The following is a 27,779-nucleotide window of genomic DNA, read 5'->3' on the forward strand; positions in this document are numbered from 1 at the left end:
TAGGTTTTACTGACTTACAACAAAGAAAAAGTTGGGTCAAGACATCTTTATTTATGTATCTATCCTAACTGATGTCAATATTATCTTGCCTTTCCACTGCCAATCGATAAAGTGATAGCGCAGGGGACTGCAGAATGTTTCTTTTCCAAGCTGGCTGGCATACATTTAGCACCTTCTGTTTGCTGAATGAACACAGTTGATAGCATGGTGACACCTCTTTCTTATTATTGTTCCTGTATGTTTGTGCTTATGTGCAACCAGGTTAAGGTGTGTGTGTATGTGTGTGTGTGTGTGTGTGTGTGTGTGTGCGTGTGTGTGTGTGTGTGTGTCTCGTCTAGATGCTGGCATCATTATCTTTTTCAATCACTCTCCATTTCGTTTTTATTTTTAATACAAACTCACTGGAGCTCACTGATTCAGACAGTTTGGCTGATAGGCTTCAGGGAGGCATGTATCTCTCTTACCACCCGGGTTAGAGACACACAAGTCTGGCTTTTCATGTGGGTTCAGACTCTAAACGGAGGTCAGCACACAAGCCTTGCTTGTGCAGGAGATCCTTATTGACTGAGTCATCTTTTAGATCCCAGAATTATTTTTACTGCAAAGATTTATTTTGTTTTCATAATGAATTTTAGATAAAACATGAATTTTATATAAATTTATGGTATATATAGAATTAAACAGATAAAATAAAACATTTTCAACAATACAATTTAAAAACAACAGTTATAAGGGTTGCCAAAGACAAACAAAAATAGGATTAGCAATTAATCTATGAGCACCAAATAGCTATTAAAAAGTGGATAGATTGCAGGTCTACATATGGAACAACAAATAACCTAGAAATCCAAACCAAGAAGTCTCACGGGAGCAAAGAGAGGAACACAAAAGCATGACATTGATGCATGTGTAAAATGCAGTATGGAGAACATTCATGCAAGCCAGCACTGTTGGTATGCTGGCATCAAATGCACTACGAGTCAGGAGGTCGGCATCACCTGCATTCTTAGCACTTCAGGAGCTATGCAATCTGCCAAGGGAGAAAAGCAGTCAATGGTCCTATTTAACTATGATGCCTACACACCACAATAAGAGCAGCAAGGCAAGATATCCTCGAAGGTACAAGAGTCAACTGCAGCCTAATTGGACTTGAAACCTGCTCAGCAGGAGAAAATGCATGCCTGACTATAAATAGAGCCAACTACCTGTGAGGTCATGATGTGGCTATGAGGTCATGGTGTGGTTAGTGAGGTCATGGTGTGGCTGTGAGGTCATGGTGTGGCTGTGAGGTCATGGTGTGGCTGTGAGGTCATGGTGTGGCTGTGAGGTCATGGTGTGGCTGTGAGGTCATGGTGTGGCTTGAGGTCATGGTGTAGCTGTGAGGTCATGGTGTGGCTGTGAGGTCATGGTGTGGCTGTGAGGTCATGGTATGGTTGGTGAGGTCCTGGTGTGGTTGGTGAGGTCATGGTGTGGCTGTGAGGTCCTGGTGTGGTTGGTGAGGTCATGGTGTGGCTGTGAGGTCCTGGTGTGGTTGGTGAGGTCATGGTGTGGTTGGTGAGGTCATGGTGTGGTTGATGAGGTCATGGTGTGGCTGTGAGGTCCTGGTGTGGTTGGTGAGGTCCTGGTGTGGTTGGTGAGGTCATGGTGTGGCTGTGAGGTCCTGGTGTGGTTGGTGAGGTCATGGTGTGGCTGTGAGGTCATGGTGTGGTTGGTGAGGTCATGGTGTGGCTGTGAGGTCATGGTGTGGTTGGTGAGGTCATGGTATGGTGGTGAGGTCCTGGTGTGGCTGTGAGGTCATGGTGTGGCTGTGAGGTCATGGTGTGGCTGTGAGGTCATGGTGTGGTTGGTGAGGTCATGGTGTGGCTGTGAGGTCCTGGTGTGGTTGGTGAGGTCATGGTGTGGTGGTGAGGTCCTGGTGTGGTTGGTGAGGTCATGGTGTGGTTGGTGAGGTCCTGGTGAGGTAATGATGTGGCTGTGAGGTCCTGGTGTGGTTGGTGAGGTCATGGTGTGGTGGTGAGGTCCTGGTGTGGTTGGTGAGGTTATGGTGTGGTTGGTGAGGTCATGGTGTAGCTGTGAGGTCATGGTGTGGTTGGTGAGGTCATGGTGTAGCTGTGAGATCATGGTGTGGTTAGTGAGGTCATGGTGTGGCTGTGAGGTCATGGTGTGGTTGGTGAGGTCCTGGTGTGGTTGGTGAGATCATGGTGTGGTTAGTGAGGTCATGGTGTGGCTGTGAGGTCATGGTGTGGTTGGTGAGGTACTGGTGTGGTTGGTGAGGTCCTGGTGTGGTGGTGAGGTCCTGGTGTGGTTAGTGAGGTCATGGTGTGGCTGTGAGGTCATGGTGTGGTTAGTGAGGTCATGGTGTGGTTGGTGAGGTCATGGTGTGGCTGTGAGATCATGGTGTGGTTGGTGAGGTCATGGTGTGGCTGTGAGGTCATGGTGTGGCTGTGAGATCATGGTGTGGCTGTGAGATCATGGTGTGGTTGGTGAGGTCCTGGTGTGGTTGGTGAGGTGTTGGTGAGGTAATGGTGTGGCTGTGAGGTCCTGGTGTAGCTGTGAGGTCATGGTGTGGCTGTGAGGTCATGGAGGCAGAAACTTTCCACTTCCACCCCTTGTACTTTCTCCCAAACCAAAATAATCCATAAGTGCATTCCCAATCCTCATCCTTACACCACAGACAAGTGTACCTTTCACCCCTCATCAAAGAACAGCCAGAAAACTCGGACGTCTGTGGTGAGACCCTGTCTTCCTTATAGGGCATAAGAGCTGCACACATGAAATTTCAACAATATAGTCACTTAAACAATAGCTACACAATTACATCACCCACTAATATGTCAACACAAATGGGACAAAAGTGTCCCACCCCCAGATGAACAGCTACAAGTACTGAAATGCTGCTGAGAGAGGGAGGTCAATCTTCCACACAGATGAATTGGTTATCCAATGCCAAGTGGTCAGCCCTCAAATCATACAAATATGAGCAACACTAAAGGGGCTCATGATTGAAATTACATATTCATTCATTTATGTATGTACATAACAAAAATAAAGAAAAACCCCATGAATCTGAGGAGTGGGAAAACATGAGGAGTTAGAGGGATCAGGAATGATGTAACCATGGTACACACACATCATATTTTTAAAAAATAACTTAAAAGAAACACCTTCTGTGTTATCTTCAGTTAACATAGTCATCAAGAGCCATGAGCTCATAGGTAGACAAACTACTCTTTCTGTTTGTGAGTGCTCCCTCTTACAGCTTTTAAACAGAACACACTTCTGTGCACAGTAGCTTATCTCCAAAGATACATCAAGGGTGGCCAAGAGTGAGGTGGATCTAAACACTGAAGACTTGATGACAGGTGACACTGCAGGGCACAGCATTGTCACTGAGGTCAGACAATAGGAAAGTAACACATTTGGATTTGATAGATGAGAAACAAGGTAACCTCGGAACTTCTACACAAACAGAGCTTCTACATTAACAAAAAAATCTACATTTACAAAGCTCCAACAGTAGTAGCACACAGCCACAAATCTGATAAGGTATTTTAAAAAGAATCAAACATATAAAACATCGAATACAAGAAATATTAACTTTGAAAGCAACTAAGTTGAATAAATAGATCAACAGAGAAGATGTATGCGTTCTATAGGACTGTTTTTCATTTTCAGAAGCAAAGGATTTTACAAAAATGGATCATAGAATAGGAAAAGCATTGAGCACATTCTACATTTTTTATGTTTCTATGTACTCATGGGTGCATGGATGTGTTTTCACGAGGTGCAGGCACATGTGAAAGTGCGCATGTGTGGATGGGTCAATGCCTAACCACAGTGTCGTTCCCTAGGTGCCAACTTGTTTTGAGACATGGTCCCTCATTGGCTAGGAAGGTTGGCCAGCATCCCCAATTATCCCTGTCTAATGCTCTCCTACACTGAGATTCCTAGCCTGTGTGACCACACAGGGAAGTGAGGCTTGAACTCAGGTCTCCAAGAGCTTCACCATCTTGCACACACTGTGCATGTTTAAAAAGTGAACATCCACATTCACAGCCCGTGTGGAATGTGATAGGGACCTGAGAAGTCAAGACAGGAGGATTTTAAGTTAAGGGCAGTGTGAGCGTCACAGTGAGACTCGAGTCTTAAATAAGGGAGTTCAAATCTCCATTGGAAAAAAAAAGGAACATTTTTCCTTATGTCAATGAAGTTCAGATTCTTAATAGGTGGCAGTGGTAAAAGTAGGAAAGACACACCTATGTGTCACTCTGCCATTTTTGACAGCTTCCTTTAGAATAAAGGATTTGGTTTATGATTTTGCCCTTAAAATTTATTATCAACTGATGGAATCCAAGTTGTAGAAGGCATAACTCATTTAAAGATAAACACAGGGAGAGAGAAAGGAGTGAGGAAGAGAAGGAAGAGAGGGAAGAGGGGAGAAAAAGGAGAGAGAGGAAAGAGAAGGAGGAAGTGGGGACAATGAGCTATGTGATGCTTCACCAGCAACCCCAGACCCTGAAAGGATCAAGGTTCAGGGATCCTGAGCTTCACAGCAAGTCAGGGGCCAGCCTGGGCTACTTGACACTCTGACTCAGAGATAACCAAACCCAGAATTGTGTCTTCAGGATTATCAAAGTCAAGTACACAGAGACGAACTGATTCTGAGTACAGAGTGGCCGGAAGGAGGTCATCCTGGTTATAAATGTAAACATTATCTACACAAGTAAGAAAGTCAAACTGTCACTGGGAAGGTCCTGCTGTGCTTGAAGGGAGCATACATTCTGCTCCTTCCGTATGTTTGAGGGCAAGCACACATTATGCTCCTTCTGTGTGTCTGAGGGCAAGCCTGCATCAGCTGATACTGATGTAGCTTCCAGAATCTTTCTTAGTGAAAATGTAGAGATAAGAGTTTACTTCCAGCATCCCTCATAGGTCCATCTTTAGCTAGCCACAGCTCCTGCTAAGAACACACCAACCAAACTCACGACACTGGAAGAATCTTAAAGGTGTTTCCGAAGAAATACAAGACAGACATAGCTGTAAAGAAACTCAGAATGCCCCAGCATCCAGCCCAGGGAAGGCCAGGACAGTGCAATAGAACACCATTGGTTAAACCCACATCAGCTGTTCTATCAGAGCAATGGTTTCTGGCTATCCCAAGTGGTGGTTAGTAGAGTTAGTATGTGTTTTCATAATACAGCATTGTATTGAACACTGAAACAAGTGGAGCAGCCTCCTGAAATATCAACTACTACAGAAACAATACGGAATGCACAGAAAATTAAATATACCAATACATCTGAAATGTCTAGATAAAGCATGGTAACGGGAAATACGCAGCATAATGTTTTGTGTTCTCATCTCTGTAAGAGTCAGTTTCACTGAGTGCATATGAGACTGCACATACAGAACTGCAGTTCTGTGCAGAACCCAGAACTTGGAGAATGAAACCTGAAAGAAGAATTTTGTAACCCAATTCATTACCTAATAGCAACACAGTGCCTCTGCAAGTAAAAAGTGGGCAAATGAGAGAATCCAATAAAATCTCTCTAAAAACCATGAGTCCAATTTTAAGTTTAAAAGAATTGTTGGTCAAATTTCTTAATTTTAAATTCTGTTTCTCTGTTAAAATTTCAGTAATGTTTACACCAGAGGCACATTTGATAGCACATCATAAATGCCTTATGGGAAGAATAATGTACAGTATCAACTCAGAGTAGATCATAACAGGCCAGGCTGAGCAACAGTTCCTGTAGTCTCAGACTTCAGCAGGCTGGGGGAAGAGATCTGAATTGTACTCCAGGATTTTAAAGTCTTCCTGGATAACACAGGAATAAACCAACTCAAAAGCAATTACATGGATCTTTCTAAAGATTCTTTTTTTAAGCTGATTTTTAAATCACATGTATGTTTCTGAATATATGTATGCTTTGTGGGTGCAGGGACTTATGGAGACCGCCTGGAGCTAGAGCTACAGGTAGCTGTGAGCTGCTCAATGTAGGAGCTGGGAAGCTAATCTGGGTCCTTTGCAAGAGCAGCAAATTGTCCCAAGTCTTTATAATTTGTTTACTTATTGCTACATTATTTTTAAATGCTATCTCTGAAACTTACAGGAAAAACAAATACTAGTTGGGCAGTAAGTTATTCACTAATTCAGTTACTTACCACATAAGAGCTGTGTATAAGCTAGTGTGCTTCTCACAGGCACACATATGTGCTAAGAGGGATTAGTGGAATCCTCTTAAAGCGATGCTCATTGCTGCTCATCTTAAACCAGTTCTTTGTCAAGAATAGCAATGTTATCAAACCCACAGCTGATATCAGAGGCTGAGAAATCCATAGTCAGCATTATTCCTGCCTTCATCTTTTTAAAAACTAATTAGATGCCAAGGTTTTATTTTCCCGAGTGTTTGTTTTGTTCTGTATGACAAGGTCTCTTTATGTCGCTCCAGCCTAGAACTGTGGGTACTCTTGCCCAGTGCCGCACATTATGGGATGGGAGGCAAGTATCACCACACCAGGGATGCGTGATCTTTAAAACATTTAAAAATATTATTTACTTATTTTACTGGGTGGGGACAGCATGTGCAGATGAGAGGATAGTCTGAAGGAGTAGGCTCTCTTTCTCCATCGTGTGGATCCTGACGATGGAACTTAGGTCTTCAGACTTGGCAGCAAACTCCCTAGCTGTTGAGCCATCTTAGTGGTGCTATAATTTATCTTCTGAAAAATCTAATGTCATTGTTTCCTTGAGAGATTTTAATATCCAACCTCAGAAGACAAATCAAAACTTGTGAATGAAGTCATAGCCATTAGTATACCAAACTTGTGAATGAAGTCATAGCCATTAGTATACCAAACTTGTGAATGAAGTCATAGCCATTAGTATACCAAACTTGTGAATGAAGTCATAGCCATTAGTATACCAAACTTGTGAATGAAGTCATAGCCATTAGTATACCAAACTTGTGAATGAAGTCATAGCCATTAGTATACCAAAACTTGTGAATGAAGTCATAGCCATTAGTATACCAAACTTGTGAATGAAGTCATAGCCATTAGTATACCGATGGCTTCGTATACTACCTGATCTGGCCCGTGTACAATTCCCTCATCTTCTTTCATTTCAACCCACAGTAGAGCCTTCTCTTCCATTAGTTCCCTGAATAAATCATGCTCTCTCTTGCCACTAGACCACAAAGTTACTCCTCGAATTGACTTTTCTTCTCCAAGAAGATCAATCCTTGTAGTGCCTGAAGCCTTCTACATACCAGTGATGCCATTTCCATTCTTTGAGACTGGGCTCACCTCTTACTCTTATCTGTTTTTCCAAACACAGTAAAGTATCTGCGACATTGGAGGAGCTGATAAAATGTGGCAGACACAAGGGAGAGGGAGGGAGGGAAGGAGGGAAGAGGAGGAGGAGGAGAGGAAGGGGAAGAGGAAGAAGGAGCAGCAGCAGCAGCAGGAGAAGAAGAAAAAGAAGAAACGAAGAAGAAGAAGAAGAAGAAGAAGAAGAAGAAGAAGAAGAAGAAGAAGAAGAAGAAGAAGAAGAAGAAGAAGAAGAAGAAGAAGAAAAAGAAGAAGAAGAAGAAGAAGAAGGAAGAAGAAGAAGAAGAAGAAGAAGAAGAAGAAGAAGAAGAAGAAGAAGAAGAAGAAGAAGAAGAAGAAGAGCAAGACATGTAAGAACAGAAGAGAAGGCAGAAGACTGTGGCTTTTGGAGTAGGATCTGTACCATTAAGAGATACAAAATTCCTTGTATACAGTATCACCAATTGGACAGTGGAACTGTACATCCTCTAAGGTTATAATCTTTGGTTTGTGAAAGTTTCGAGGGAAAAATACTGGTCCAAGTATAAGATAAAAATATAATACTATGTCTCAGAAGTGAATGGAAAGATATCAAAAAGGTAAAAAATGATTAACAGGTACCAAATGCTATGAGATGCCATGGCAGCAAGGGGCTACAGGGTAAGAGGAAGTCTTTCATTGTTCTTTTAAAATTGTATGCGCTCATAACATGATGTAACAGGGAAGCACATAAAACTGTCACTTCTGACCCATACAAGGACACAGCACTACAGTGTCACTTATGACCCACACAAGGATACAGCAATACAGCATCCATTAGAGCAAGGAGCTCAAAGGAGATCATGAAGATAATTCCATTCAACAAGGTGGCTACAGATAAAGCCCAAGATATAGCTAGAGCTGACTTTTTACCGTTTACCATCAGCATCATATATAACTCTATTAGATTTACTTCCCGGTTAAATGCAGTCTATTTAAATGACTGGAAACATTTTTCCCTTCCCTATCAACAGTTTGCAGATGTCTGCCTCTGCAAAGAAAGAGAGGAATAGGGTGCCCAGCCTCACTAACTACTTCTTTGGGGTTCACACAACATTAGTTAGGACACTCAACTATTAGTGTACTACACACTGACTTTATCATCTCCTTATGTTACTGGGCACACGGAATATAAACAGATAAGCTCACAGAATTGTTAGGTTTTTTTTTTAAAAGAAAAAAAAATCTCTCCTGAATACACTAGTCAAATGTCTAATTAATCTGTTTCTGGAGTATTTAACAATAATGTATATAAATATGAATGTATGCAGTATTGATAAGTATATATCACAAAATGGGAAAAACTCTTAAAAGTACTAGTTTTTACTGAGTTTTAACATGTGGGCTGAAATCTTACTTCCATACATTTCTTTTCTGTTGTTCTTTAAAAAAAATGCTTCAAATGAATTTTACAGACACTTTGGCTAGCCCTGGGATGCCGAGTGCTCACACAATGTGTCACGAGCCACTAGACGTTTTATGTTTTAAACGAAAAACTGTAGGTAACACTTTATTTTAATGGTGAAATAATTAGTTCCAGATTATAATGAAAATCCTATAGCAGTGAATAAATTATGCCATCTACATGGATTTGAAATAAATTTATTGTGATCAGTGTTATCACAGTGAATACTGAGTGAATTAATAATGATAAAAGACCTGAAGTATTAACAGCAATGCAATAAAACATCAAGAGAAAGCAAGAAGTTTCTGGTCGCTTTGTCATCAAGTATAGGTGTAGGAACTCTGAGAAGTATGTGTGCATGTCTGAGGCCAGGAATTAACTGGCAGGGAACAGAAAAATGAAGTGTATATCGTTAAGCATCTTCCCAGTGACATACAAACACTGCTTTTACCTATCTACAGGCTGGACTTCATCTGGCCCACATATATTAGGTATGAGTAAATAAATGTTAGATTAAAAACCCAATATTCTTCCTTTCTCATATTCAGACAATGCCTAACTGGTTTAGACTGTAGGAATACTATTCCAACACTGGCTGACGTTTGGTCTCAGATATCCTCATGTGCAGAGTGACTGTTTTCCAGATGATTTTGCTAAACTTTAAAGTTTTAGGCTCCTTAAAGGGAGACACTATACTTAATCCATAATTTAAAATTATCGCTATGTTTGATAAAAGGCTCTTGGTACTAATAAACAGAGCTACTCTTAGGAAATGGGAGCTTCATTTTTGCTTCTTATTAATAATCTTATTACTATTTTTGTTGCTGTTATTTAACAGGTTAATGAATGTGGGGCTGCAAGGACCTTAATGCTAGAAAGATCAGGAAACATCATAGTTTGCTACAAAGATTACTACTATTAATGCATGCTAAAATATCGTTTATTTACGGTTATTCACTTCCTAAACAAACCCATTCTGTAGTGGGTGATGGAAGAAAGAGTGTCTGTTGGACATGCTACCAAGGGAATAAAGTCACACAGGCTTTCAGAGTTTGCAAGGGGAAGGATACTTGCATACTGAAACTGAGTGGAGTACTATGTCATAGTACGAGCCTAGAAAGGAATGTTCTATGCATGGCGAATAAACGGTCCACCTGCGAGGGCAGGCAATGTAGCTTCTCCCACATAAAATGTTGGGAAAGACATCCCTTCAGAGAATGGGGTATCCACTGTGGTAAGATGAACTGGGTTACACACATGTAGAATAGCCTAATAAAGCAAATGTTATCAGGATAATGGGAGGCAGGCTTCTCACATCTGAAAAAACAGAGAAAAGCCAGGTGTGGTGGTGCAATTCCTAGCTACTGAGGATGTCGACAGAAAGAATGCTGGAGTTCAGGAATTTAGGAGCAACAGAGCACTATAGGTTGAATCTTAGGGTACTGAATATGAAACAGTTTTCGCAATAGCTTTTCATATCACAAAAGTCAACTTATGGCTTTTAATATCCATACTGACTAACACAGAAATTAACACAGGTGTAAAATGAATTAATGCACACATATGCATGGTCCCTAGCTTTGGCCATTAAAAGTAACCACCCCCAGAACCACCCCCAATGACAAGGTGAACTTAGCATAAGGAACAAGGGCTCCTTTGGAGAAACGGATGATGAGGAGACCAGAATACATTCTTTTGTCAGAAAACAGGGATGTTTTGTGGTGATCAGGACAAAGCAGAAAGTATGACATGGTTCTCCTTGGACAAATGTTAGAATTAAAGTAAGAAGAGAAAAATGGACTTTAGCTCATTGACTAGAACAAGAAAGTATGAGCCCACATTGATAATAAGTAACTTTAGAGTGGGTTGAGAAATAGGAAATATGGTTTCCAAGTGCCTGCTTTAAAACACACCCTTAGATTAAAAGGGAAAGAGAAAATTCTAGTGGAGAAGTCTCTGAGTCATCTCCTTTGTCAGATGGTTGACATCTATTAATAGCACCAGTGACAGAACAATGCAGGACCACATGGAATCTGGTTAGTACAGTGCAAGGACCGCAGTGTCACTCGTAAGCCATTCCACCCCAAAATATGTCCCTATATTCAAGGGGAAAAACCCAGAAAAATTCTACATGACAACTGACCTGTAATCTTCAAAAGGGTCAAAAGTCATAAAAAATAAAAACAGATAAATATTCTACATTCATGGTAACTATGAAAGACAGGACAAGTGGGATCTGTTAACATTTTTTATTTTTATTTTTGACAATTTCATACATGTGTACAATTAATTTTGTTCACTTTTCACTTCCTAATTACCTTCTCTGATTCTCTTCATTCCTATAGATACATTTCTTCTTCCGAAACAGTCCTCTCCCAATTAAAACCACAGCAAAACAACAACACTGAGTTTAATTAGCATTGGTTGCAGGATCAAGGGATGGGTTCCTCACTAGAGCATAGGTAACTTATCAGTGGCTATACCAAGAAAGAAAATGGTACCACCTCCCACAGCAACCAGTAAAAATCAATAGTCCTTCTGGATGGGTGGGCATATAGGATCCTTTAGCTATACAGATTTGAGGATATACTTTTGTTTAGGGTTGCATAAACCTTCCAAAAATTATTGATGAAGTTGGCAAAGTTTAGAGGTTTACAGTGAAATAGAAGTGTAAGCCAGCACCACTTCCTGATGTCAGTGACGGAGTTATGGTCGTATAGAGAACCTTCTGGTGTGCATATGAAGAACATGCGCAGAGACGAATGGGCAGGAGGGACCTGCACCCTTTTACCTTACAAGGCTGATAATCTTCTGAGCACTGTGCATGTGTGTTTGCGCATGTGTGTGCCGACATGGCATGCATGCATGTGTTTGTGTGTCCACATGTGTGTGCTTCTATAAATTTTAATTTCAAATATGGTTTTTAATTTCTAAAAGTATCATTTTTCCTATTTTTTATAAAATTCTTATTATCTTCATGCTTTCCTCTCCACTTTTAAATAAATGGGAAAGGTGACTTTAAAAGCTTTATCTATTGGTACCATTTTATACTCCTGGTTTGTTTCTACTGATAGATTTTTTTCACTCTTAGTTACAGGTTAGCATTTTCTACATTCCCCCAGGATTTAGTGGATATGCCAGATGCCACATATGCTCTATTTTGAAGATGTTAGAATTTTACCAAAAAGTCACCTCCAGGCAAAACCAACCAACCAAACAACTACCATGATTGTCTGGCTAATCTCATTTGTTTGCTTCTTTGAGATCAGATCCTACATTGGCTACTGTACTGTGTCTGAAATTCATTGAATTTTTTTTTTAAACTTCATTCAGCTTTTCAAGGTTAGGGCCAAGTTTCCTATTTCTATATCTTTATGCATACTTTAATCTTGGTTCCAAAACAACCTTTTTCTCTTAGAACATATTTTTCTTATTGATCTCTTTATTTCACAAATAGTTCGTGATTGTGTAATGCTCAATATGTCACTAGGACAGGAAAATGTCAAGGTCACCAAGACTACTCTCCCTGACCCTCCCCTTTTCACAACCTAAACCTCTATATATCTCTGCTTTACACATCACTTTGTTTATCCCCAGCTCCATATTGAGGAATCTATACATTTCTATATTCTAAAATTACCTACATACATTTTACCTTAATTTGTCTCAAGAATTTTGATATCATAATGTATGAAATGTATTCCTTTGGATGCTTTTTACACCTACATTGCATGTGTGTGTGTCCCAAATGCACATACATGTGCAAGTCATGACAAGGATGTGGAAATCAGAGAACACCTCACAGGAGTCATTGGTCGTTTCCATCCTCCCACCCTGTGGGTTCTGGGACTCAGATCTACATGTTTAGAAGTGGGTGCCTTCATCAGCTGAGATATCGCTCCAGTCCAACTTAGCCCTTTTTAAAAACTGTTGTGCATATATTGTCCTTGTAGAGATTCAGATTGATTCCAGTTATTTGTTACAAAATAATTTTCATGGGATGATTTTAGAAGAAAACATTATATATAAAATTATCTTGTACAAAAATTGTATACATATGAGTTCATTTCTCTATGGACAATAGAAAAGTGAAAATTTTGAGTGAAATTACATTCACTCTGAAGCTATAACGATGGTAGGTAGTTGTATTTTCAAATGATAATTCATATTACATAAACGTGTACTGCCTGGTATTCTGCAGTATTATTTATTTATTATTTCTTCTTCTCGGGGGGGGGGGTGGTGGTGGTGGTGGTGGTGTCATTTAACCCATACTGGCCTCAAGCTCCATTCCTCGCTCAGGCCAGACTCTGCCTCTTCCTCCTGATCTCAGTCTGCCTTCCTAGCACTGTCTACAGGGGTGCCACCAACCACAGCCTCATTTTGCTTTTGCAAATCTCCTCCTCTCAGTGCTGTGGGGGAATTACCAGTGAACAGAAAATGCTACTGTTTCTTTTAAAGTTTTTGCTTGTTTGTTTTGAAGCTAGTCTCAAATTCAGGGAGATTCAGCCTCCTCTTCCTGAGTAATGGCATTGTATATATGAGCCTACCAAGTGCTGGGATTAAAGGCATGCACTACCACTGCCTGGCTTCCCTTTCAACTTTTATGCTTTTATTTTACTATCTTACAATATTTAATAATTATTAAGGAAATGATTGACTACTCATTAAACATTATTGAGACAATTATATTTTGATCCACCTCAAACAACACATACACATAAATATATTTACAAAATGACAAAATAATATAAAACTTTAGTTAGATTAGAAGCAAATGAAGAGAGTTATTTTACAATTGTTTGCTTGGACAGACTATTCCAAGAAAGACTAAAATCCTTAAAGCTAGAAGAACATATTCACTAATTTGACTCCCTAAAATGTAAACGAGGCCCGGTTGTATAGCACTTGAGGGATTTCCCACACTCTAAAGGCCCTGGGTTTCGTTCCCAGTATAAACCCAAAAGTAAACATTAAAGAAACAAAGTTGGGCTGGTAAGATAGCTCAACAGATAAGAGCACGGACTGCTCTTCTGAAGGTCCCGAGTTCAAATCCCAGCAACCACATGGTGGCTCACAACCATTTGTAATGAAATCTAATGCCCTCTTCTGGGGTGTCTGAACACAGCTACAGTGTACTCACATAAAATTAATAAATAAATCTTTGGGTCAGTGCAAGTAGGAACTGAGACAGCGGAGTTGACCAGAAACAACAGGGTTTACCTGAGCAAGTGCGGTTGACCGGAGCGAGCAGAGGTCCTAAAAATTTAATTCTCAACAACCACATGAAGGTTCACAACCATCTGTACAGTTACAGTGTACTCCTACAAGCTTGGAAGACAAGTGTGCTGAAAGAAATGTGGACTAGAGACTCAGCTCAGGAAGTTCCAGAGGGGAAAAGTATTAGCATTTTAATGAAAAGTAGCAAGCATAGGAAGGAGAAATACAAAACATATGGTTCAAAGAGTGAAGGGGCGCCAGGAAGTAGAGTAAAGCTAAGTCCTGTGTTCATGGATATTAAAAGGAATTAAGGGAGTGGTGACCTTGGGGCAAGATCCCACCCAGTTAAACTTACAGTTTATGCATTTACAAGTGCAGAGAGGAGAGTTATATCATGTTAGGTATAATTAAAAGCTATACACCTTTAACGCAGGAGACAAAGGCAAGCAGATTTCTTTCCAAGGACAGCCTGGAATTGAGCAAGTTCTGAGAGAGGAAAAACTTAAGTCAAGGCTTGGTGGTTACCCACCTTTAATCCCAGCACTCGGGACACACAGCCACACCGATCAATGAGTTCAAGGTCAATCTGCAGAGCTAGTTCCAGGACCACTAAGCTTAGGCCGTGTGAAGGAGTTGGAAAACAGAAAGCTTGTGATAATGTAATAGAAGCAGGGGACCATGTTCTAGCCCCAGAAAGCAGCAGAACTCAGCAGCTTCAGCCACAAAGCTCTGGATTTAGAGTCAAGAAAAAAAAGGACTACTGGGACAATTGATGCTGGTTAGCTTGAGCTATGAAATGAGTGGTGATTATGAAGAGGCCAGTATCACTGAGGTGAAATCTTCTGGGTAGGGTTTTCTGAAAGCACAAAGAAGCTCTGTTCCAGAGACAGCCAAGGTTGTTCCTCATGTTGTAGCTGGATTTCTTAATGTGTAAGGTTCACCTAGGTGGTTCTGGCTTTGTTGGCATGAAGGAACCTAGGAGAGCAGCTAAGGCTTGGCACTTTGAGAGGCCAGGAAAGGCCATTGGTGAAGGTGTAGCCTCAGTTGCAGTTGAAGGCCCAGGACTGAAGGGGTCATGCAAAGGATTTGAGCCTTGGCAGCCTATGAGAGGTTGTTAGTGAAGCCTAGTTGTAGTGGAAGACTCCAGCATATTGGAGACACCAGTATAATGGGATGATCACCAAGGAAAGCAGCCAACAATGGAGTGGAATCAACCAGACCCTGGAGTGCTACAGAGGACAGATTTGGAGATGTGACCCAAGCCCTCTGGAGTATCCCATAAGGCCACACATCATGTATGGATCCCAGGCATTGGAACAAGAAGTTGTGAAGTTGACCTTGCCTGGGATTCCCCGATCTGTTAGAGATGCCAGAGCCAGGGCATACCTGCTGAGGAAAGCTGCTAACAGGGAGTGGGAAAGCCCAAGAGAAAGAAGTTTGTTGCAGTCATCAACACTGAGAGGGGTTTTAGCATCAGATGTGGAGCTACCCAGCTGGTTCTTGGTATTGCTTTTGTCCAGGCTTTCCTCACTCTGTCACTTTGTAATGGTAACGCTTATCCTGTGATGTTTAAGGTACATGATCTGCTTTTTTATTTTGACTTTATAGGTTATTGCAGTTAAGTGACTGAAGGAATCTCAGAAAAGACTGAGCTTTGAACATTGCTGAGACTGATACAGACTATTCGACTTTTGAAGTTGGAGTACATGTATTTAGCACTATGCTTTGGCTACCTTTGGCCCCCACAGACTCAGGTGTTTGAAAAGCCTATAGGGAACTGGAATGTGGTGGTTTAAGTATGCTTGGCCCAGGGAGTGACATTATTAGGAGGTGTGGTCTTGTTGAAAAAAGTGTGTCACTGTGAGGTGGGCTTGGCGACTCTCCCCCTAGCTACCTGGAAGCAAATCTTCTGTCTGCCTTTGGATAAAGATGTAGAGCTCTCAGTTTCTCCAGCCCCATGGTCTACCTAGACATTGCCATGCTCTTGCCTTGATGATAATGGACTAAACATCTGAACTTGTAAGCCAGCTGCAAATAAATGCTGTCCTTTGTAAGAGTTACCTTAGTCATGATGTCTGTTCATAGCAATAAAACCTATTCATTTTTTTTTTATATTTTTATTACATATTTTCCTCAATTACATTTCCAATACTATCCCAAAAGTCCCCCATAGCACCCCCCACTTCCCTACCCACCCATTCCCAATCTTTTGGCCCTGGCATTCCCCTATATTGGGGCATATAAAGTTTGCAAGTCCAATGGGCCTCTCTTTCCAGTGATGGCCGACTAGGTCATCTTTACATACATATGCAGCTAGAGACAAGAGCTCCAGGGTTCTGGTTAGTACATCATGTTGTTCCAACAATAGGGTTGCAGACCCCTTTAGCTCCTTGGGTACTTTCTCTAGCTCCTCCATTGGGAGCCCTGTGATCCATTCAATAGCTGACTGTGAACATCCACTCCTGTGTTTGCTAGGCAATAAAACCTATTCATATGAACATGTCTGTTCATAGTAATAAAACTAAGACATCTGGGTATCCTTTTCATATCCTGTGAAAATTACAGTTTTAGTTTTTTTTTTTTTTTTTTTTTTTTTCCTCAAGAACTAGCAGAGTAGAGATAGGCAAGTTGAAATTTCTCTTTTAGGACACCAGGAATAGGTAGGATTAATTTGCTTTTGAAACTGAGCCATCTCTTTTATGTTATAAAGATGTCTGATACTGACTTAGCTTTAGAAATATATTCCTTATTATTAATTACTAAAAAGCAACTTTCAAAAGAATGTTTAGAGCAAATATTGAATCATTTTATCTGAATAAATTTTACATAGGCACCTCATTAAACTATATAAAATGGTTGAGTTGAACATTTATAATCGTGTATTTCATTACATATGTATCTAGACTATAAATGAATCAATAACGATTTTTGACAAATTTATAAATGAAAATTTAAAATTTACAAAGAAAAACAGTAACCAGCAGTACATAGTGAAGTTATTAACTACCTTTTAAAAATGTCCTGGTTTGAGGGTATGCACTTTATACTTCACTTTACTGTGAATTCTTGTCATAATTATGCAACTGAATGTTGTTACATTGATCATTTACCCATCCCAATAAACCTCTAGGCTTTGTGGCTTTTGATTTACAGATGATGAAGCTTATAGTTAGAGCGTTCAGTTTAGAGCAAACATGTAAGAGTTTATCACTAAAGTTAAAGTAACACAAAGTATTTGAACTGCGTCTCTACCTCTGTACAAACATCACTGTCTACTAGGGGAAAATTGTTTTTTCATCAAAATTAAGTAAAAGTATAAAAGAAAATTCAGGAATTTTTAAAATAAAATTAAGTAAAGGTGTAAATAGTAAATTCAAGAAACAGTTAAGAGTCAAAGGAACAAATTAATATCTACTCAAGTGAGTTGCTATTAATTTATGTTATTAGAACTTCAATGATTGTTCAAATTGAAGGCACCACATCAACATACTAAATTAAGATCACTCTAGGAACTGTTAGGAGTGAGAAACAAATCATTCCAGTGATGGAGATAATGGAGCCACATTCAGAACAGTGTAAAGGGATTACACTGAAGGCTGATGCGGAGGACCACACCCCAGCAGCCATCAGTCCTGTTGTGGGTAGCACTATAGATCAGAATATCTATACCACTACTGCTGCTCTGGACACTTCTTCCCAGGTAGCGCAGTATTTAAATACACAGGCTCTACAGCTGAGTGTGACCCCCGAGTGACCTATTTCCTTTAACAGCCCGCCTGGCACACTCGGGCCCTCTGGATGCCAGCCCGCCTGGCACACTCGGGCCCTCTGGATGCCAGCTAGCAGAAGGGAGACCAGCGGCTCAGTTTTGACTTAGAGCGAGCGCATCACAATTCTGCTCTCAATGTCTGCTCCACAATAGGCTGTCGACAGCATGAAGGAGTCAGCTTGTCCCCACTGCACACTGAGGTCATGAGCAAGCACAAGCCTGCCACATAACTCTAAATGAATACTATATGATCTCTGAATGTTACGTATAAGAATTCCATTGCGCTATGGCTATGCTTATTTAAAGATGATTAACCGGAAGCTTCGGTAATGTAATTATTCACGAAATAACTGTTGTAGCTATTCCATTTCAGGAAGTAAGACAGTACAGGGTGAAATAATGGTTAAATTAAGAGGCTTAAATTAAGAGGCAAGAAAAAAGCAACATTGGCCTACTTCCAGCAAGAAGATCCATACTTTCTCACAAGTTACAAGATTGAATTATCACCGTAGTTGCTAGAGGATCACGATGAAATAGCAAAACCATAGTTGAGATGTATGTTAGGATAAGAATAGCTTATCAGGACTTTCTCACACTGACATGGTCACCGCTGGTCTGCTATAATTTATCACACTTTTTGTAATGTACTTTTTGTGATTCCTTCTAAGTTTTGAAAACCTCTGGGCCATTGCTTCTAGTTTCAATGTCCGCTTTTCATGGAGAGGAAGTTTAGGTGTGAGGGGTGAGAATGCTGCCTTAGCTCTCCCCCATTTACTGTACCAATTATCTTGTCACAATGGTATAGAAACTTCACTTGGACAAATGAAGCACAGATGAATTCTGTGATGTTTGTGAGATTAAATGAAGCTCAAATTCCCATTTGGACATTGATATTCTGAATTCATGGAACTACCTGGGTAAGCCTGGTAACGTTAATTAGGCCACTAGATCTATATTGTATAAAATAGGTTTCACCAAACCAAATTGCTCAGTGATTATTTAAAAATGTCGAAAAAAAAAAAGCCCCACAAAACAGTATTTTGAGGAAGACTCCCAAATGTTGCCCAGGGCAGCCTTGAATTTTCTGTGTTGCCTGGGCTGGTCTGGGACTCACAGTCATCCTCCTGCCTGTTTCCTCAGTCTGGGATCACTTCATTTCGGGCTGCCCTTAATAATTCTCTATTCTGGGATCTTCCTTAGAGCATATTAACCTATTAATGACTTGTCAATGTATATATAATCCACTTGTGCAATATATATATATATATATATATATTTCTGATCATGTTTGAATCCCCATGGGGAGAAGAAGAATTTAGAATTATTTCCTGAATTAAGTAATTTGTTAACAGGAAACTTCTTCTGAGACCCCTCTCTTCACTACTCACCGGTTCCTAAAGTAGTACTGACTTTCTAGAAAGGGTGCCCGGGCCAGCAGCTTGGCTAAAGTAGCCATGTCCTTCAACTCCTGGAGTTCACCAAAATTGTTACTATTAGTCTCCATGGCAACTGGGCTGAACCAAGGGCACTTCCGACTTATCCGCCTTTCCTTTCGCTCTGTTTCAGTTTCAAGTAACTGGACAGAGAAATTGGATTTGTATACGTGAGACCCGACTTCAGCCAACTCGCCCCTTCCTCCTGGAAGCTCGAGCTGCTGACGGGAAGGGTCCAGTAGGCAAAGGTGAGCGAATGGTCGCTTCCGGTTTCCGGTTTCCGCCTCCAGCCGGCTTCCGGAAGTTGCTCTCAAAATGCTGAAGTCCTGTTTGGAATTGGCCGGGGCTGCGGGAGTTGGAGTCGGTCCTCGGGCCTGAGCCTCGAGGCCGCGCTCCCGGGTGTCGTTGATGTTTGGGGCCGACGGGCGCCCAGCGATCGGAACCGCCGCCGGGAAGAGCTGGTGAGCCCGGCGGGCAGTTGGGAACGGGGCGAGCGAGCCGGCGAACAGCTCGCGGGGCTCCGGGTCAGGGACGGCCGGGCACCGAGTTTCTTCAGGCCGCGTTCCGGTTGTCCCTTCCAAACCGGCCACATTGTACTAGATTCCGTGGTTGACAAGATCACAGAAATTCCCAGGCCCGGAAGTTTCTTAGTAGCAGAGACACCAGGCTCTTGTACTCCCTGCGCAGCTCGGTTCGTGTAAAGCCTAGAAGTTTTCCACCGCCCTGGAGGTTCTGTCCTAGTTTACGGGAAAGGGGCGTTTTCCAGTAGCCTCAGGTTGGAATTTGTCTTTAGGGTATCCTGAATCCACCGCTGTAAGTTTCCAAACTGCTTTCACAAATCACACTTGATCCTTATGGCATCCCTGCTGTAGGAGACTCGCAGGTACAGAAAATTTAAGAGGCAAAGTTGTCCTGTGCCCGTGAGTACCAGAGATAATAGCTCAGTTTTGGATTTTCTAGATGAAAACCCTGGTCGTCCAACCTCCATCCCCACCCCTAACCCCCGTTTGTTCCAACGCTTTTCAGAGAAACGTGAGTGTAACACGAAAGTAGATGTCTTGCGGTCCATCTTGAAACATAAAAATCGGACCAGTAAGTCAAGAATTGTGATTTTTAAAGTTCATGCCAGTGGGCATGTCTAATTGTTTAGCATCACCGATAACTGAAAAGTTAAAAGAATATCTTAGGCCAGATGGCTTATTTGGTTCCTCTCTAGAGATCATTTCTAACCAGTGTCGTTTTTCTTGTGGCTTTTAAGTTCTCACAATTTTCACTTTGAATGCTAGGAGATACTTTTTAAATGAGCAATTTTAATTGGCACACTCAGCTTGGACCAAGAGACGCAGGTCACAATGCACTAGTTTTTCTTTGCTTTGGCAGTTGTACATGCGGTAGGAACCACCACAGAAAACAAGATAAAGGAACTTCCCAACATCCTGGTGTTTTCTCTAAAGTGTACTTAATGCTTCAATGTTCAGAGCCTTGTTAAGGAATGGAAGTGTTCAGTAGATTGGTCTGGTCCTAATAGAAAGGAAGTCATTTGTGTGCTAGTTGACATAAACACACAAACCAACCGGTGACCCCATTTATTCTTCATTGTACTTTCTGTCTCCTATCATGCACAGATAGCGCTGTGTATTACTGGCTATTACTTGATGTGCTATTACTCTAAACAGGAGTTACTTGCAGTAGTGTTTTTACTAAACAACTCATCGTTTGTAATGAGTGAGACATTAGCACCTCTCAGCTGGTGCTTTTGAAAGAAAGCCCTAAAATGAGACTCTCTCTCTCTCTCTCTCTTTCTCTCTCTTTGTTTTTTTTTTTTTTTTTTTTTGAGACAGGGTTTCTTTGTGTAGCTCTGGCTGTCCTGGAACTCATTCTGTAGAACAGGCTGCCCTTGAACTCAGAAATCCGTCTGCCTCTGCCTCCCAAGTGCTGGGATCAAAGGCGTGGGCCACCACCACTGGCCACCTTAAAATGAGTCTTAACTGTCCGAAGAGGTGTGTGACACAAAACCAGGACCTTTCTTTTCTAGTTAGTGTGCATGCTGGTCCACTGTTGTCTTCCCCTCCTGCCTTCCCTTCTTCACCTGCAATCTCCCTTTCCTCTGGGCTCCCTTTCCCTGTCTGAGGCTGAATTTTGCTCTATAGCCCAGGCTGATTTCCTCCTAGAAGTTGTCCTGTCTCAGCCTCCCCAGTAACGGGAACTATAGGCACGTGCTGCCTTGCCCAGGCTTTGATATTTCTTAATACAGTTTTTTGTTTCATTCTTTGCACTGCCTTTCACGATTGTTTTATCCAGGTTGTGAAATCCCCATGCTATTGGCGGTTGCTACCACTAAGTAGTTAACTGGCCTTGGTTCTATCTGTGTATGTCATCTCATGTAAATCCTCAGTGATTGGCACCATACATTTTTTATGGCCTAGATAAGGTGACAGCGGAGGCGAAGATAATTTAAATAACGGCTCTAAGCGATTTGCAGTATGATCCTAGTGTACTTTAACTCCTCATCGCCCTAATGTACTCAAGTTCTGTCTGACTAAGGTTGTATCTATAGACATCTATGAATTAGAAAATAGACGCCCAGATTTGTAGACTAGCCTGTAATTTCCTAGATAGCACCCCCCCCCCCACACACATTTTTATCTGTGTTTTGTTTTAACAACAATAAAAAGCCATTGAAATGCGATGTGGACCTTTGCCTCTGCAATTTCGATCTTGTTCGGTATTTGCTTTTCTTTACATCTGGAAAGCAGTGTAATAACAACTGTTTGTCTTGAGAAGCCGGGGTTTGTTTGCTTTCTGATTGGTTAGGGTCTGGAACTCAGTCTCCTATACTGTTAGCTTTGCTTGATTCTACACATTCCTTCAGTTAAAGATCAAAGCACTAGACAGGATAATTTGGCGAAAATACTTGTGGGGAGCTTCTTAGCATCCTTCGCGTGTCAAGCTGGAGACCTTTAAGCTTTGCTAATTTGCTGTCATTTTCATCTTTATGTAAACTATTAGTCTGTCTTATTCGCATAGCAGAAAGTTAAAATCCTTATTTTCTGAAGATTTCAGTAATATCACATTCTATCTTTGGTTTGCATGTCCTACATGTTCTTGTCATCTGGTTATACGTATGCTAGGGACTTACATTTAAATCTTAGCTGTTTTCATGGTCCTAACCTAGGAATTCAGGATGTATATTCAGTAAATGTTTGCTGTGCAGCTATCATGTATAATCAAGACATTATTTACCCTGCCAAAACTTGTTGACAGGATGATTTACTTTTTAAAATAATTTTTTTTGGTCTTGTTTGATTTATATTCTAACTACATTTCATCTAGGCATTAAAAAACTAAGTAATTCACATTTTGAAAGCAGTTAGAGGCAGTGAGAAAAGTTTGGATGTCTCTTGAAGTCAGTCATTGAATGAAGTAACAAAATCAAGAAATGGCCTCCAAGTTTGATGAATGAGCTCACATCAAGTCATTAGCTGACACGTGGACATAGACTTTACTTCTTCTTTTTTCTTTTCTTTTTTTTTTTTTTTTAACTTACTGGTCAGCCGATTAAAATTTTTCTAGTGTAAAGAGGAAAGGAAGTGGTTTCCTCAGATGTCCCTGGTGGCAAAGTGACAGAGCTGTAGCTTCCTTCCAGCAGACAGGATAACTGGATGCAGTCAGGGGAGCTTTTGGCACGTGTCAGGGGAATGGATTCCCCTGTTTGTTAGAGAACATTGTGATTTGTAGCGGGGAAGAAAGATTCTTCTCTCTAACTCTCTTCTTATTCATATCTGTGTATTAAAGCAGGAATCAGATGCATTAAAGTCAGGCTCTCAACTCTGTAGCTCAGGGGTAGCCTCAACATCTGAGGGAATTCGGCCTCTGCCTCCTTAAGTGCTGAGTTCACAGGCAAGAAGGTCCACTAGACCAAGCCATAAGACATACTGTTTCTTTTTTGGTTTTGAAGATCCAGGTTTTCATTGTGTTGTTCCTGTGTGTGTGTGTGTGTGTGTGTGTGTGTGTGTCAAGGAGGTCAGAAAAGGTTGTGGATCCCCTGCCTCTCCTTACCCACGAGCTGGAGATCTAGGTGGGTGTAAGCTGTGTTACCTGGGTGCTGGACACCAGACTTGGGTCTTCTGAAAAGGTGGTAAGGATGCTTAACTGATGCTGAGCCCGCCCTCCCTCCCTCTCTCCCTCCCTCCCTCCCTCCCAAGATGCGATGCAGCCCTTTAATAAATGGCTATGTCAAACCCATTCCATTGTTGTGGTGGTGGGGAACACAGAGCTTTGAGCATGCGAGGCAGGTATCTGATCACTGAGCCACTCCCCAGCTTTTGCTTGAGACAAAGACTCATTTGATGACTAGAGTATGATTAAGGAAGATATATTTTAAGTTCCATTGAGCATCAGAAATTTTAACATTTAAGATGTATCTTATAGATCATATATATATATATATATATATATATATATATATATATATTATTAGTCTTAAAATGTAGACCTTCCCCGTGGTATGGCTCTCTTACTATTTATGTGTGTTTACTCAGTGCCATAATCCATGTTATTAGTATTCTGTACTTTTGGGCTAGTTGCTGTATATTTAGAAAACCAAATAGCCTTTCTTAAACAACCTTTTCTTTTTAAATCTTAAATAAAATGTAGTAGTTACATGAAGTGGAAGCACATAACTCTGTCACTGTTCCTGTTTGCCAGTGGTCATTCTGCGCTCTGTCACTGTGTTCCTGTTTGCGAGTGGTCATCCCGCGCTCTGTCACTGTGTTCCTGTTTGCCAGTGCTCATCCCGCGCTCTGTCACTGTGTTCCTGTTTGCGAGTGCTCATCCTGCGCTCTGTCACTGTGTTCCTGTTTGCGAGTGGTCATCCCGTGCTCTGTCACTGTGTTCCTGTTTGCGAGTGGTCATCCTGCGCTCTGTCACTGTGTTCCTGTTTGCCAGTGGTCATCCCGCGCTCTGTCACTGTGTTCCTGTTTGCGAGTGGTCATCCCGCGCTCTGTCACTGTGTTCCTGTTTGCGAGTGGTCATCCCGTGCTCTGTCACTGTTCCTGTTTGCCAGTGGTCATCCTGCGCTCTGTCACTGTGTTCCTGTTTGCGAGTGGTCATCCCGTGCTCTGTCACTGTTCCTGTTTGCCAGTGGTCATCCTGCGCTCTGTCACTGTGTTCCTGTTTGCGAGTGGTCATCCCGTGCTCTGACACTGTGTTCCTGTTTGCGAGTGGTCATCCCGCGCTCTGTCACTGTGTTCCTGTTTGCCAGTGCTCATCCCGCGCTCTGTCACTGTGTTCCTGTTTGCGAGTGGTCATCCCGTGCTCTGTCACTGTGTTCCTGTTTGCGAGTGGTCATCCCGTGCTCTGTCACTGTGTTCCTGTTTGCGAGTGGTCATCCCGTGCTCTGTCACTGTGTTCCTGTTTGCGAGTGGTCATCCCGTGCTCTGTCACTGTGTTCCTGTTTGCCAGTGGTCATCCCGTGCTCTGTCACTGTGTTCCTGTTTGCCAGTGGTCATCCCGTGCTCTGTCACTGTGTTCCTGTTTGCGAGTGCTCATCCCGTGCTCTGTCACTGTGTTCCTGTTTGCGAGTGGTCATCTCGTGCTCTGTCACTGTGTTCCTGTTTGCGAGTGCTCATCCCGTGCTGTGCCTTCATCAACGCTGCAGTCCTTGGCGATGTGCACACTGAACTTGTACTTCTGTAGGCCAATGATTTTCAGCCTGTGGGTGGCAACCCCTTTGGGACATCAAATGACCCTTGTACGGGGTCACACATCAGACGTCCTGCGTGTCAGATGTTTACATTAGGGTTCATAGCAGCTGCAAAATTAAGAAATGGTAATGAAAATTATTTTATGGTTGAGGGGGTCACTACAACATGAGAAACTGTATGAAAGGGTTGTAGTATTAGGACAATTGGAAACGACTGATGTACAGTCTAACACAGAAATGGTTTACCTTCCTTAAAATTGTGAAGGCCAACTTTGGTTGGACTTAGCAAGTGTATTTTACATTTAGTTGCCATTAATGAAGTAGATGAACTTAGCAGGAGAAAGAGCCCATGTTTTAGAAAACTCACAGCGGGATATGATTATGAACTAGGTGATAAATTGTATTTGATTTTGTTTTTCTCTTTTCAAATATTGATAAACTGTTTAGTTCTATTTGGAAGAATTTTGTTTTTTAATTAGCTGCTGAGTTCATTCAGTAGATACACATTTAAATATTTTCTTGTTACACTGATGTTTTTACAAGTATCCAGGACAAAAAATAATATTCCTGAAAAATGGCCTCTGCCTGCCTCGTAGGAGTAGCAGTTGCTGGATATAGAAGCATCAGAAACAATAGTTATTAGTAAAATGGTTCTCTGAGTTAGGGGTACCTGTTTTCTGGGTTCTCTTTCTTCTTACTCCCCTTCCATGATTGGAGCGCCATGGTATAACTTAAAGACTAGCAGATCAGTCTCAGAAGCAGGGGCGGGGAAGAGGTGCTGTCTGTCCACTCTCAGTCCTGGGAAGACAGAAGCAGGACGGTAGGACTAAGGGCAGCTCCTAGGTTCTTTCAGAAAACATTGTTCTTTGGGGAGAAGAAAGGCCTCTTCATGCTGTGTTCTGCTCCTTTCATCCGTCTTCCGAACTGGCATGCGGTTTTTTTAGGAAAATCACTTTTTGGAAATACTGGTAAGGAATTGAAAGATGGCAGTTTATTAATAGTGCCTAAAGAGAACATGAAAGCAAATCGATTTGAAGTTCTACATTTTGAAAACAACTGGCTCATCAAATCTTGGAGCAAATACATTTAATATTGCTCAGCATAACCCAACACTGCCTTCCAGGGTGCTCATTTCCTTGACAAAGTCTATGAATATAGCAGGACTGTTATCCATTACTGAGCTGGTGCTTTACACTTCATCCCCAGGACTGGTTCCTAAGATTTCATTTCTAAGGAGGGCCAAATGAAGAGACTTCATATATGAATAAAGAAAGACAGCTCAAGTGGTATATTCACTGAGTTTACATTAACTCAGATTAAAACTCTGGCAGTTCAGTAAGTCTTGCATTTCTTCATTTCTCCTCTACAAGGGAAGGACTTTTAAAGAAAATAAATATGTTTACAATAAAGTATCTTAGTAGGGTAGTCTAATGATATGACAGTGACCTGCTGGGACGAAGGCGATCCATGAACTGTTGGTGCACGCTCTGTTAGGTTTTCTCTGTCCAGTGCATGCACTTTTGCCTGGAAGATGTAAGTGAAGCAAGAGGATGCTAACTGACTGTATTGTTGCTAACTGACTAGTATTGTTGCTAACTGACTAGTAGTATTGATGCTAACTGACTGTATTGTTGCTAACTGACTAGTATTGATGCTAACTGACTGTATTGTTGGCTCTTCCAGAGGGGTTTTCTTGGAATTGAGTTGTGGAGTAGTCAGAGCAAATTAGGAGTGAAAACGACTGAATCCAGAATTGATTATATTAAATTTTTTTCCCTGTATTTCTGCAGTTTCACCTCTAATTTCACCTCTAATTTTTAGTTAGTTCATACTTGAATGATACCATACAATTCATCTAGTTAAAATATTTTATTTTCTTGAGAGAAACAATAGAAATTGAGATTCTAAGAAAATTTGCTTTCATTCTTGGTCATGTTAAACATTTTGTTAAACCTTACTAATTATTGAAATTCTTTTCCAATAAAAATTAGTCAATGAGAGCTGAAGAGATGCCAAAACAGTTATGAGCTCTGCCAACTCTTCCAGAAGACACAGGTTCAATGCCTAGGAACCCACATGGCAGCTTAGAACCACCTGTAACTCCATTCTCACAGGAATCCCCAACTCCTCCTTCTGGCTTTCTTGCACACTGTATGAAGTACTTAGACATACATGTAGGCAAAACACTAATACATAACATAAAAGTCAATGAGAACGTTTAAAAAATATTTGATGATGTCATGTTTCAGTGGACTAAATGGGTACATTAGCCTACTGTAACATTAAGAACACTGACTAACTCAGGCATGGTAGTGTGTTCCTGTGTGCAAGCTCTCTAGCTGAGGATAGATCTCATGAGGGTCAGGCTTTGGGGGAACCTCACGGAAAACAGATATCAAAACTGCTGCCTTTTCTCATCTGAGGTGGCTTGCCAGACTGCCTTTAAAATAAACTAGGATTTTACTTGGAGACTTATTTATTAATTTCATGTCTTAACATGTAATTTTGAACTATCTGTTCACTCAGTGATAAGACCATTTTTGTCTTCAAAAAGCAGTTATTCCTGAACCAATGATAGAACTTTTTAGAGAAAGGGTCTTAATTTTAATGCATATAAAACCATCTTTAAGTGAATTTTATTTTAAAATGTACTCTTATATTCAGAGATAATAGGCTTTTCAGATTACATTCTTCAGAGAACTAGTTTTAAAGGAAAAGAACATATTATTAGTTGCATTAAGAGAAAATAAATAGTTATTAACACACAGGTAATAGATAAAAGACCTATTTTGCTTATCACACAGTCAGGGTTATAGCTCCCACTGGCTTGTTAGCCACTTTGCATTAGAAGCATAGGTGTTTGGATGGTAAGTCTTGTCTTGTCTTTTCTTTTCTTTT

General features: G+C 41.2%; 2 protein-coding genes across 9 annotated transcripts in view; one reads left to right on the forward strand and one right to left on the reverse strand.

The window, feature by feature from the left end:
• Spata17 (spermatogenesis associated 17) overlaps positions 1-19,390 on the reverse strand; it is a 160,985-nt gene extending 141,595 nt beyond the window's left edge. The window contains exon 1 of the mRNA XM_021158392.3: positions 19,133-19,390. Coding sequence (XP_021014051.1) covers positions 19,133-19,248 — 116 coding nt within the window. The 5' untranslated portion in view covers positions 19,249-19,390. The remainder of the gene's footprint in view (positions 1-19,132) is intronic.
• Gpatch2 (G-patch domain containing 2) overlaps positions 19,364-27,779 on the forward strand; it is a 145,425-nt gene continuing 137,009 nt past the window's right edge. For 6 of the 8 annotated variants that reach the window (XR_015048613.1, XR_015048614.1, XM_029478561.2 and 3 more), the window contains exon 1: positions 19,473-19,638. Coding sequence is in view for 4 of the 8 variants with exons in the window: in XM_029478561.2 (XP_029334421.1) it covers positions 19,586-19,638 (53 nt within the window). In the remaining 4 variants the exon portion in view is untranslated. Of the gene's footprint in view, positions 19,426-19,472; positions 19,639-19,676; positions 19,869-27,779 lie in introns of those variants that run through there. The other 2 variants (XM_085843676.1, XM_029478572.2) reach the window with 2 other exon arrangements.

Source organism: Mus caroli, unplaced genomic scaffold (assembly GCF_978045245.1).
Source record: "Mus caroli unplaced genomic scaffold, Mus_caroli_1 scaffold_1, whole genome shotgun sequence".
NCBI lineage: Eukaryota > Metazoa > Chordata > Mammalia > Rodentia > Muridae > Mus > Mus caroli.